This window comes from Egretta garzetta, unplaced genomic scaffold (genome assembly GCF_000687185.1).
Source record: "Egretta garzetta isolate BGI_Z169 unplaced genomic scaffold, ASM68718v1 scaffold402, whole genome shotgun sequence".
In the NCBI taxonomy this organism is placed as follows: domain Eukaryota; kingdom Metazoa; phylum Chordata; class Aves; order Pelecaniformes; family Ardeidae; genus Egretta; species Egretta garzetta.
The window spans coordinates 6,044-19,341 of record NW_009258823.1 but is presented as its reverse complement, the minus strand read 5'-3'; the positions used below and the strand labels follow the sequence as shown (position 1 = coordinate 19,341).

General features: G+C 41.2%; 1 protein-coding gene across 1 annotated transcript in view; it reads right to left on the bottom strand.

Moving 5' to 3' along the window:
* Positions 1–11,573, bottom strand: part of BRWD3 (bromodomain and WD repeat domain containing 3) — a 49,054-nt gene extending 37,481 nt beyond the window's left edge. The window contains exons 1-3 of the mRNA XM_035889398.1: positions 11,427–11,573; positions 8,849–8,947; positions 1,687–1,847 (exon numbers count right to left, since the gene is read on the bottom strand). Of these exons, the coding sequence (XP_035745291.1) occupies positions 1,687–1,770 (84 nt within the window). The 5' untranslated portion in view covers positions 1,771–1,847; positions 8,849–8,947; positions 11,427–11,573. The remainder of the gene's footprint in view (positions 1–1,686; positions 1,848–8,848; positions 8,948–11,426) is intronic.
* Positions 11,574–13,298: the final 1,725 nt, after the last annotated feature.

The window sequence follows — 13,298 nt, the reverse complement described above, 5'->3', positions numbered from 1 at the left end:
GACTTCAGCGGGATTCCACACAGGCACAACTATCGGAGTTTGGGCATCACCTTGTGGGGTCAGGGATTTAGATATTTATAAAACAGAAGCCACTGTGGTAGGTTTCATACTAAGGTATGATGACTGCTGCTAATACAGCTCCTCTCAGTACAGCCGGGTAATAATTAAGGTACATTTAAGACAATAAAATGTTTCATTACGCACTACCAGAAGACGTATTTACCCGCGTGAGCCGGATCAAGCCAGTAGTAAAATCAAAGCGATCATAAGACTTATGCTCTAAGGAAAAAGAGCACTTAAGCGTCGGAGGGATCTCAGAGCTTCTGCCGTGCTCCTAGAGCTGCAAGGCAGCTGTACCACGAGGTTCGGTTTTTGTGAACAGAATAAAGTTGGAGCGCTCGAAGAGAGAAACTGTGCAACAACGTGCGCAACTGAAACGCTCCGTAAGTGAGATTTCCGTTCAGGACAGGACACAATTCAAAAGCATATCCAATGCAGATCGCTATAAAATATTTCATGTAGGCATTACATAATTTCATACTGAATCCCAAGACTGCCAAGAATTTTTAGACAGTCCACAGACCTTTGCACTGTTCAGGTACTACAAAGAACACTAATACTAGTGGCTAGGCTTGCCACTGTGTCTTCAGGAACATAGCACAATAAAACTAACTGCAATATCAACATCATTTGACTGTAAATTGCATTTTATTAACTGCAGGTAAATTTGACAGCAAATCACTTTCAATTCTCCATATAACTGCAGATGAGAAAGATTTCTTTATCGTGTAAAGAAAAATGGAAAGGTCCTCCTATGACCCAGCGTAATTACGATAACAGCGTCTCTATTTGACCAATTCATAACGAGTGGAGACGCTAGCAAGAACACAAAGACAACAATTGGCCTGCCAGGTAATTTGTTTCTAAACACCTGCTGATAAGAGACAAGGGCAAAGACAAGACAAGGATTAACATTAACAGTTAAAAGATGCATCATTCCCGTGAAAAATCTGTTAACTTTTAAATACACACAACAAAAAGCAAGGGCAGTATCACAGAAATGTAATACATTCTAGGGAAAAACTTAAAATAATATTAATATATTCACTGACATACCACAAATTCTAGAAAGACAATTTAGTAGAGAAGTAAACTGCAGATGAAGTAACGAGGTCTCCTATTTATCATCAGGTTTTACTGAAATGTAATAAAAGGACTGCCAGCATTTCCAAGGTTACCAAAAGGTAAAACGTAGTTTTTTAAAAAAAGTCTTAAGATTTAAGCCAGCAAGCAGCATGCAAGTTAATTCCAAATCCCGGAATACTGCAGGTGCCATTCAGTAAGAAAGACAATAAATAAAGAAAAATGAGCACATGTTTCAAGTGAGAGTTGCAAGCTCTCAGAACAACCCCGATGCAAGGTTCTACACGGGGAAGCAAATAGCTGACTAAGCTTCAGTCCACCAGAGCCATAAGCAGTTTTAAAATACCAAGTCAAGTGAAAAGTGAAAATTAGCATAGAAAGAGATGGGTTTTCCATAAATTTCAAGATTTTTCTTCCTTTCTTTTTCTGGAAGCCGTGTCTGCACCTCAGTCAGTAGCTAAGAGGCTGTTGAGGGACTCAAGAAAGAAAGAAATCAAACCAAGCAAAGCAATCTTCCAAGAAAACTACAATTTTTAAACTTACTGTAAAAATTCTTCTCCCACTGCGATCAAAGGCTATACAGTAAACAGATGATAGGTGGCCCAAAATCCTCTTATGCATCTTCATGTGTTGGTAGGTGGATGTTGGGAACAAGTGGCTGAAACGCCCACATCCAGTTAATTGCCTGGCAGAAAGTATATTTACTGGGAGAGAAAAACAAAGCAAAAAGAAAGCTAAGACACAAATTTTGTCCAGAACTCAAGGTAAATAAATATTAAATAAATAAATATAATGTTTGGTAACAACTTTATTATTATCATCCATAAATCTGAACCTCTTTCACCGTACCAGAACATTCAGTACAGTCTCGTAAAAAGAAAGCCCTCTCTGGTGAAGCCTTTCAATACCCACCACACCACACCCTGCCCCTGCTTTCTTAACAAAAATTAAAGGAAAATAAAAAGTTCCCACCACAACTAGAAGTTATTCCAATGTTCAGTTCATGAACAGGCAACGGATACATTTATTCTATATGGATTTGGAAAACTTGACATTAGTAGCATATAATTTCCTTAAAGCATTTACAACAATTTTTTTTAAGAGTATAATAATAGTTTATTTTAAATGCTTTTTTTTTTTGTGATAAAAATCTTTCTTTGTAATGGGTTCCAGATCATCTGTGAGGGTCAGTGATCTTCCTCATGTTCCTCAGAAAACCTCTCTCATAAGCAGCAGCAGCAACATCATTGCATTTCCATGGCAAGGTAATGGAAGAATAAGAAATACGTGGCACTGATGGAAAACTCTCAGTCAAAAGAATGGCAGGCACAAGAAAAAACTGCAACAACAACAAATTATTTGATATTGCTAAACTGATGAGTCCTTACAAGAACAGCCTGAAATCTAAATGCAAACAAACCCATCACGTAGAACAGTGCTGTTAGCAGTTTCACCGACGATAACTATGAACCCTTCCACCAGACAAGAAAAGGAGAAAACAGGCAGGTACGTGCCTTTGCCAGGACACACCACCAAATGAAGATCATTATGTGAGCCTAATTCTAATCTTTGCTTTGAGATCATTTGGGGCATTTAATTTTACCTATCCCAATGTATACCACTTGAACTTTTGATTTTAAAGTTCTGAGACCTTTTTTGCATGGCATTTAGAGATCTAACATTGCTCTATTGGTGGGTTTTGTTGAGTCCTTGCGATAGCAGGCTCCCTGAAGAAACCCCTTATCTTGTCGACAGCACATTGAAGTAGGCAGGGCTTCAGAGGAGCAGCATGAAGCTCTTTAGTCCTTCAGTTTAAAAGTACAGTGAACAACTTGACCCATTTTCTTAATTGTATCATCATATCATTGCCTATCTACACAAAAAAAAAAAGATTGTGGAATATGTTAAAACAAAAAAATCTACAATGTCAAGGAGCATCATTTCCAAGGGCTACTAACCCACATTTCTGTACATTTATAAGATTGAAGTATTTATACACAAGCAGAGACAAATAGGAAAGGAAAACAAGATGTTTCCAGATTTACAGAAAGTATTTTTGTTTCTCAGTTTTATGCTTTGAAATTTTTAATCACTCAATGCAACTGAAACACTACATACTAGAAAAAAAAAAGTTGCATAAAAGGTATAGATGCTTGCAAAAGTCATCAGGCTCCCAGCGTGACCTCATCTTCAGTCAATATTTGTTTTTCATGTAAAAACACATATTCAGAAGTACCACAAAAGCAAAACACACTAAACCAAAATCATTTCTTATCTGCCTACTATTCAATTGATACCTGATATCATACAGGAACTGTTAAATGGAAACTGTCTCCCCTAGCAAAGTAAAAATGAAATCTTTAACCCTTTTTCTCACCTCTTAGAGGAAGGCACAGAGATCCCGTAATGACAAATGCTGCACAAAGGTTTGCCAACACCTTTTTTTATTTACTATTTAAGTATGCCAGTCGAAAAGCTAAGTTCTTAAAAATATTACACCTCCCTTTCCCCCACACTGTGGACGCTGTTATGCCAACACAGAGAGGGAGTCATTTAGCAATATGGTAATTCTGCTGCGCCTTTCAGTGCTTAAATCATTTAAATACATAATAACAGTGTATCTGCCTTTAAACAATTTCAAAGGCCTTTGAACATTTTTTTTTTAACCACACAAAGAACTGTGTGTATCAAAAGGGTATACTTGCATTTCAAAAATATTCCCAAGAATCACAATACCTTCTGTGCTACCGTGATCCCATGCAATGCTTCTGCAAATTTACCACTGCTGTTTGTTGTAAATGGCACGAAGGGAACACTAAAAGGTGTAACAAACAGTCGGGCACCTAACTCACACAACCCTTCACATGGCGCTCGGCGCCTAACTTTCCCAGTCGATTCCCAGACTTGCAGTCAGTTCAGCTGCAGAGGATGTGAAAGTAATTTCACTTTTTTCTGTGTCTGCTTCCTTGTTTGCGCAATGGGGAGAAGACTCCTCAATCTCCCACGAATAAATAAAAAACCAGAAAGCACTGCTTATGAAATGCTTCAATCACGAGTTCCAGAGAAATACAAAACTACTGTTGTGCCGTAAGGAGCACCACCTCTACCAAAGCAACAGCATCTTTGAACAAAAGGTAGCAAGGATTCGATCTATCTGATCCTCACTATAAAAATGCTTAGGGTATACCAGAAACGTGTGCCACACACACAAAGCTGTGACCGAGATCTTTGTCTTCCCATGCTTTATAAACTATCACTGCCTTCAAAGGAAGTGCAAAGTAAACACCACCACCCCACCCCCAAAACAAAACAAACATCCCCAATTCCAGTTCTCATATTTTTTGATAGAAGATTAATACACAATATCTAAATAAGGAATTACCCACACATGACAAAAAGCCCCATGGAAGTTTGCTTTCTCCGGTACAACGAAGTTATTGTCTCATAAAGCCTAAAAGTATTAAACCCCCACCCTGATGCCCATACCAAGAATTAGCAACTTAGTAGCTCTAAAAACTTTTAGCAGCCTATCTAACTAGCTGCTGTACTTCATGCCATACTGGGCATAACAGCTGCCAAGTCTACCCCCTCACTGTTTTCTGCCAGGAAAAAAAAAAAAAACAAAAAACCAACTTTCAAAACCATATTGATGTTATTTCACATAAAAAGGGAGCATACCCAGTCTTCCTGTTAAGAAAAGTAAGTTAGTTTTGTCCACACAGGGAAAGGCCACCTTCTCAGATGCAGTTCTTCACTCCTAGCTGCTGAAATGGCTGCTACCCAGGCGCAGAGATGCCGCGGATGCTGCCGTGAGAGGTGGGCTTGCCCTCCCTTAGCCCATGCTGGGAGCAACCTGCTCCTGCCTCGGCACCAGCACCGCCAGCTCCTGGCACGCCGGGCAAAGCCCTGGCTTACAGAGGCACACTAGAGCCTCCACAAACTACTGGGGGGGTCACATACGCCGTACGACAGTAATTCTTAAAACCACAAGCCATTCTGCTAGAAGTTAACGGCACAAATGTAAAAAACCCTTGCAAGAAAACTCACCTAGGAAGGATAAAACCAAAACCCTGCAACAATAACCCACCAGTGAACATAAAATTTAAACTTTAAATTTTAAACAATCATCAGACCATCAGACATCACAAATTTCAAAGTTAAATTTAAACTTTAAATTTTAAACAATCATCAGACATCACAAATTTCAAAGTTGAAGTCACAACTTCAGAAGGAATTACAACATTTCAGTGTGGGCAAAGTCACCTAGCTGCAGCAGCTTTCAAATTGCTCGAGTTCTTCCTCTCCCTACAAACCCTTGCCTCACTCCATTTTTTACAAGCAAAAATAGAAAACAGAATACTGGTACAAACGTTTGTTTTAAAAATAGTTCCTCTAGCATGAAGGGTGATGACTTCACATCATAGCTTTTAACCTTTTGAAACCAGCACAATAACTTTGTAACCAGGACCTAACATTTTGCATAGCCAGGACATGTGGTGAGTACGCTGTGACCTCATCGCGGGGCCTGATCAAGCATGAAGATCAGGGACGACTCACAGCATGAAGAAGAAACACAAGTCTGCATTTCATAAGAACACTACAAAATAAACACAGTTGCCTCACACATGCAAAACACCTTCTCGGAGAGTGGATGTGCGGCCACAAAGACAGCTAGACCCAGGAAAAGCACCAGAAGAACAAAGTGTTCCAGCTTTCAGAGCTGCTGACCTCATGGAACTCCTTTACAGAAGAGAAACATCATCGATTTTCTGACCTCATCAGAGCACTGCTGTTTGGCAGGCCTAAGGTAGCTGGATCACCTTGACTGCGAGTTTCCATACAGCCGAGTTGCTTGTTCATTGAGACTATGCTATGAACTTCCTGATCCCAGACTTTGTGTTATTGTCACTAACAATAGTTAGCCACATAAAAATTTTCATACTCGGGGTAAAATAGCTCTAGTAACCATCTAAAGAGGGAAAACAATCTTCTTTCTCATCTGCTTTGCATTGCCTTCTCATCTGCTTTGTGTTGCCTGAAAAAAGTCTCTGACAAAATCGATGTAGTATTCAAAAGCAGGTTTATCAGATGTGAACAAACCCCGTTGCTGACCCCAATCTTTCAGTTTTCTGACTGGAAGAGCACTAAACGTACCACTTCTTCAAAACCTGGAAAGGAACACTCTAAAAGACCATCCTCACCATATTCACTGTGTTACCGTGTCAGCAGCAGAAAGCGGTGACAGCGTTTTCCCTTCCTCTCCTCCCCCAGCAGATCACCACAGACCTCCAAGACTCAACACACAAACAACACGTTCCTGAGAACCACTTCCACAGGTCAGCACTTTCTTGGAGACTCCCTCAGCCAGAAGATTCCCAGCTCTGCACAAACATGCTGGGAAAAGGCAGCACTGATTTCTGGCTCCTGCTCCACTGCGCACAACCTTTTATTTTGGAGTACGGATCACAAGGTCCCATCCCAACCCCATCCAGACAGAAACGACTCTTCCAGCTGGGAGGGCAACCACAAGCAACCCCAATCCATAGCAGAAAAACACACTTATGGCAGCAAGGCAGCAAGCTGAAATCTTTATCACTGGAAGGGAAACGACAGAAGAACACTTTCAGCTGCTAGTTCTATACCTTATTTACTTGTTGACACAGGCAATTACACAATCATTTCATCTCACTCATGAACACGCATTATTATGGGTGTCTATTAGGTCAGCCCAACTACTTCAGCAAGTAATTCCAGAAAACTCCATCTGACTAAGCCAGCAGGGTATGGCAATTCACAATTATGCCAAAATACTAAAGAGGTTGGCCATACTTCGTCTCGTATTTTAAAACAAGAGACGCACACACACTGCAGCATCTGTGCCTGTCGCTACTCACCAGAAAAAGCACCCATTTTGCACAAATATACACAGAAGAATTTTGTGACTTCCACTTCAGAATTAAGAATGGGGAATCCCAAACCCAAATTCCTGCCTCCTGTACAGCTTAAGGACAGTCAACTTCTTATTTTAATCCTTACACACTTTTTCCTCTCTTAGCAGTGGTTTCTGTACCTACACCAAGGAGGGCTGTATTCTTCCAGGAAACCAAAAATTAATTCCTGGCTATAAAAGACCCTTTTCTTAAAAAACAATTCCTAGGAAACCACCAAAACCAACAAATCATTCTGTTCTCCAAGTCACTAAATAGTCACCAAGCAAGCAGCACAAACCTTTGTCATGATGGCATGACAAATGCCCAAGTACAATCTGCTAGTATGGTTCATTAATAACACCGCATATTCCCAAACCACACAGTCTGATTCTCCTCATATGGAAGAATTGATCCAGGAGCCCTTACAGAAACACAACTAAAGAAGTTGAGTGTGTGCAATAAATCTATAATCTAGCCTATTAACAATCCATCAGCCCAACTGCCAACAAGAAAGTCACTGCAGAACTAGCCTAAAAGAATAAATACATAGATATGCACAGAAGTAAGCATACTAATGTATGGAAATAGTTTTTTAATGTCCACAGCACGACTCATAAATTATCTGACAAAAGTAGGAAAAGTATTAATGCAATAGTTCCCTACGAACGAGTTCCAGGCAAATATCCATTTCTTTTTCATACAGAAGGGCCCATAATTAACTTTGCTATTCCGTCACGCTGCTGCCGCACCACCACAGACCTTATGCAAAGCGTGCTATCGATTTCAACCACAAACAGCCCGGGCTTCGGCACTTTCGTGTCTGACAAAGATTAATTTTTAGTAATGAGAGAGAAAGTGCAGAAGCACAAACAGAGGAACAGACATGGTGGAAACAGCAGAGTGCCACCACCATCCCTGCATCTCCAAAGGGGTGGGAGATACATACGCAAATGGATTCCCTAACAGCCAGGAAAAGTCTATACGTTTGCACAAACTCTTACATGGTAAATACAGATAAAATACCCTAATAAGAAACAAATTGTGACCGACAGGACTCATGCCTGCAAGAATCAAATTTGTTTGCTATAAAAACAGTTAATGAAAGTTCAGACCATACAAGGAAAACACTTTTCAGCTTAAGCAAAACAGAGAAGCTCTTTGATAATAAGCAAGCTGAATGCCTACGTATATCCGAATTTTAGACAAGTTCTTCATCTAACTGCGTGGACAACTGAAACTGAAGTAATACAAATGTTGGTTTGGCGATTATTTCCTTTTTGGAGAGGGATGTTGCAAGCAGTCTGTTTTCTGTCATACTCTAACTAAAATGAATTCTTGAATCAAAAAAAGTTCTCTGGGAGCCAGGCGCTTTGTTCTGGCTAAGATTCCTGAATGAAAAGATCGTCTACATGCTCCTGTGACCATGCCTATTCGATCTTACAAGCGTATGTACATATTATGTAGGTGTATCATAGGAAAAAAAAAACAAACCAACTCAATTGCCCTCCAAACAGCAAGTTGACGTGCAAAGCTTTTCAGCATGGCCACAATGTTTTAACATATGTACAAATGTTATGGAAGATTCAAGCCTGAGTAATGCAAAAAGGGTTATTCTACCATCAGTAAGAATCCTGGTTTAGACTAACTCATGGTGAAACGTCAAGAAAGCCATTAATGCAAACCCATAGTACTGCTTCAGTCAGTAACTTTCAACTGGAAGATTAACAAAAACACAGAGAAGAAAAAAACCACCTTATATATCTTTCAAAACTCACCCACGTTTGGTGGTTTCCCGTAATTTACAGGTAGTTCGGGAGGTCGGCCTCTGTGAAGAGCTGCGAATGCAGATCCTTTCCATAGCGTATGTCTGAAGTCTGTACCGGCAAGATTAACAGTGGGTTAGTGAAAACAATCAGCCAAACCGGGTCCAGATGGCCTATTCTTCTTAGAATCAAGAGCATCAAGCACCACTCCCAGCATCCCAAAATAAGATTTGTCTTTTTAAATAGTTTGTCAGAGATCTAACACTTAAAGGAGATTGCTACTCTGTTTTCTAGTTCCTAAGCCATATGACTGTAAATGGTTTCAGCTTATTTTTGCTTCGTTTTGGTGAGTAAGGAGTCTAAACTGAGGGAAAGAATAGGAGAATGAAAAAAGTGGGTGCACTTCGTACTGAGGCAGGACTGATCTTTGGTATGGTTTTAGTCTTTTGCAACCCCAACACATACAGGACCTCTTCTTACGAGCTGTATGTTTAAGAAGACACATACACGCACACATATGCTCCCTGGAAGTGGGAGAAGTGAGGGGTTTTTTTTTCAATAAATCTGTTTTCCTGCAATTGGTGGCTCTATACCCTCCTTTCGGATTCCCCTCTGCACCCCACCCCCAAAAAACATTGTTTTTTAAAAGGAAGACTTTTCTTTAAAGACTCTCCAGCTATCTGCTGCCAACTGGCCTCAGAGAGCCTTCTCTCTAGAACAATAGTGATTTTTCTGAGACTGTTCAGAGTGCCTCAGAAATTAGACCTGGACTTCTTCCATTTCTGGCCATCTGGAAGGAGAGAAATGAGCTTCCATGGTGAATAAGGACTGAAACAGAAGGATAGTGCCACAGATTGGTGGATCTGTGCATCACCATTTAGATCTCTGAATACGAAGTGCACAAGCTTACGTGGTTCGAAGCGCGACCCGAGAGCACCTTCTGATTCAAACCCAAACTGTACCAGAGTATTACAATGATGCACATAAAACCAGCACTCATACTTTCTAAAATAGATCAGAATAGCTCTAAATGCTAACGGTAAATGGAAACTTCATACTGATGCACAACTAGGGGGAGTGGAAATCCATGTATGTCGGCTTTGAAAAAGGTACACTGTTTCGTATTAGCGAGTGTGGTTGACACACCAAGTGGCACAACGTCACAGCACCTTTTTTCTGAAGGGGAAAAAAAAAAGTAACTCCATAAAGCTAGTAGAAATCTCTTCGCAATACATTTACCACACGGCTTAGGAAGCATTACATCTTTCAGTGATTCATCTAGCCTCTGTCCCCTAATTCACCTAAAAAACTTCTGTTTCCCTGCACAAAGACGTTTATTTTTTCTTTATGTTTTTGTTGCTGTTTTCTTCTAAGGTGCAAACTGAATGTGCAACGAAGAAATGTTTCTCTGCAGGCCTCCCTGCAAACCTGAAATTCTTCACCCAGTTATTAGCATAGGCAAAACAAGACTCAGTCCCAAAACCTTCCACAAGGAAACGTGTTTGCAAACAGCACATCCCTCCAGGTGATATCCAGTGGATCGGCAGAATGCTACAGGCCTCTTTAGCATCAGCGTGTGACTTCACAGGATGAGGTAAATTAAGTGCTCATCTGCCACTGGAACAGGAAGGTCCTGCTCTCCCATCCCTCCTCCTCTCCCAGAATGATGCTCCTGCTGCCTGTCTCACCTCCAGCACTCTGATCCTTCCACGAGATAATTTAATTCACTGTAACAGCTATAACAAATTTTGCAACATTCTAGCTCTCTGAATCAGCACATCAGAGGATCAAATAAGTTCTGGCTCCTACCGGGAAGAAGTGGCAGGGGCATGGAGTGAGGAGGGAAGGGAGGAACCACTCTTTTCAATAGCAGATGGCTCTCAGTTCTGTTCAGTTATAACACAAAACCGTGCTCTCAGGACCATTATTTCAAGCAGAGCAGTTTTTCAAAAGGAATAGGACCCATGCTCTCTTCGTGAAAGGAATGGGGGCTTTCGTGCAAATTAACTTGAAGCAAGGACAAGCAGAAAATCACTGAAGAATCAGTCTCACCTTCTCCTACTCTTTAAATGCTGCCCCAAATGCCACCCTGCCCATCAAGCTGACACATCTGCCTGCACGGCCAGGGAATCAAGTAATGGAACAAATAAGCCTAAAAAAATAGCCCAGCAAAATATATAGACTGCTGGGTTATTTTAGACACAGGCATATATATATATGTACATGAAAGAAAATGGCTATTTTTCAGATGGATCAAACCTCTAATCCTGTTCATGGCATCGTTTACACAAACGCCAGTCCATCGTACTGAGAAGGGAAGGTAGGGGAAGCAAGTAACAAGATCAGGCAACCGTAAGCAAGCGCAGCTTAAAATGATATTTTCAACCAAAAAAAAAAAAAATATATATATATAGCAGGGCCAGCAATAACTGCACTTTAGCAAGACTGCAACAAGAAAGCAGGAGCTGACAAGCATGGGAAACAAACCAGAGTTCATGCAAACACACACAGATACCACAATACAAGCCAAAACAAAAGGGAGTTTGGTCATTAAAATAAAATTCAATCACACATAAAGTGAGAAACTTACCTTTTGCTGCCCTTAATAGAGACTGGCGCCCGACACCTAGCAAAGTCTGCACACCTAGGACACTCTGTGGGATTTCCTTGTCTAAAAGGGGTCCAAGTCTCTCACAGATCCTAAGAAGATAATCCGGAGGGATGTGTGCATTGACAGCCACCTAAACATATAAATAATGCAGACGTTTGAAAATTGTTTTATTCTTGCTTCTACCAGTATTTCTTTGTTTGGTTCATATTGAAGTGTTAAAGTTACCGAAATCAAGTCTAAACCCCCTGAAAACCCCTCAAAATGAATTGTACCAAAGATGCTTTTTACAGTGACATGGAGCGTTGAGAAAGTCAGACCAGAAATTCCAGGTGGTAGCAGCTACAGTTGTCATTTAGGATACCCCTTAATAACAAACAAACTAACCCCTGAAACTCTGATCAAACAAAGTACTGCCTGGGGACTTTTTTTTCTAAGCCTGTTGTACCCTTCAGTTCATTCTTTTCACATAAAGTATTTCTCGCTTAGCTGAAACACCCTTGCCAGACACTCCCATTACTGTAAGAAGCACATGTGCCAAAGCTTCAAAATCCTAAATATTATCCTAAAAGCAATACCCAGTCTCTGGTTTTTAGCTACTGGGAATAAGTATCTTTAAGACCCACACGTGTAGGCTCTGCTCCTAATTTGTCAACTCGAGAAAGCATTCTTCTTTTTCCCCTTTAGACAGAGACTGTTTTCTATGGAGAGACAATAGTTTTTCCGACAGTCTGCTCAAACAGCAAATAAATTGTGCCTCGTTATCCAGAATGTCCTGCACTTGCCTGACTTCTACTATATTTACTAGCTGGCAGCACAAACTCAACAGCAGAGCTTATTTAGCTCCTTCAACACAGGACATACAGCCACATCCATCTCCTTTTTGAAGATCAACAGTAAGAGGTCGCTCAGCTCTTTAAGTACCTGTGATCGAAGGTGGAAAAAACCAGTTGTATTAGAACTACTGACCACTTTTCTAGCTGTTGCAGTATTATGGAAAGACTATCTTAAATCAGTTTTTTGTTTTACCAAGCCAGAAACTAACGCCAAATAATACTAAGGCTGACCTGAAAGGGCCGGAACAGTGCTCATTGCAAAGAAATAACAGCAGGCATGTGCCTGCGCACAGCCCTCTCTCCTACATGACCACTTCAAACGTGGCCAGTCACCGGCCAATGCCACTACCGGTGACAGGGCTGCGAGCGCTCGTCACCCATGCAGTTCCCTCCCGGCAGGGCAGGACAAGTTTTTGGGCAGCGGCAGCGAGCCAGAATGACTCCCCAGTCTGGCTAAAAATGCGACCAGGCTCCCCTCTGCACCAGCTCCAGTGCTCATCTACCGAGGACGGAGCCGTTTCAGCTCCCCTGGCAAGGGACACTCGCCTGACAAAAGAAGGGAAAGGTTTCCTGCCGGGTTTCACAAAGCTGACTGTGATTCAGAGAAGCATCAGAGCCGGTGGAAAGCAAGGAACAGGACCACTTCCTTCAACAGCAGAGCACCGGCAGATAGGCCCAGCTATCCTGCCTACCCAGACCCCAAGGATATACCCAGCTCCTGTCCCGGCACACCGGAGGGAGCAGCACACATCGGGAAGGAGGAAAAGGTAAGTACTTCACTCAGACCTGCTGCCAAAACATTGTTCACTGAACTATGTCATCAAACAGATTATTACTCCACGTCCTTGGGAAATCGTTCGTTCCAATTGGGCAACGGCAGTGGTGCTACAGGGCTGGACGCAGTGAGTCATGTGTTGTATAATGTAATCACCTGCATCACAAGCAGGATCAACACCATCCTGCAAATCAGATTTTAACCAAAAGAAAAAAAAAAAAAAAAAAAAAAAGGAAAGGCTTT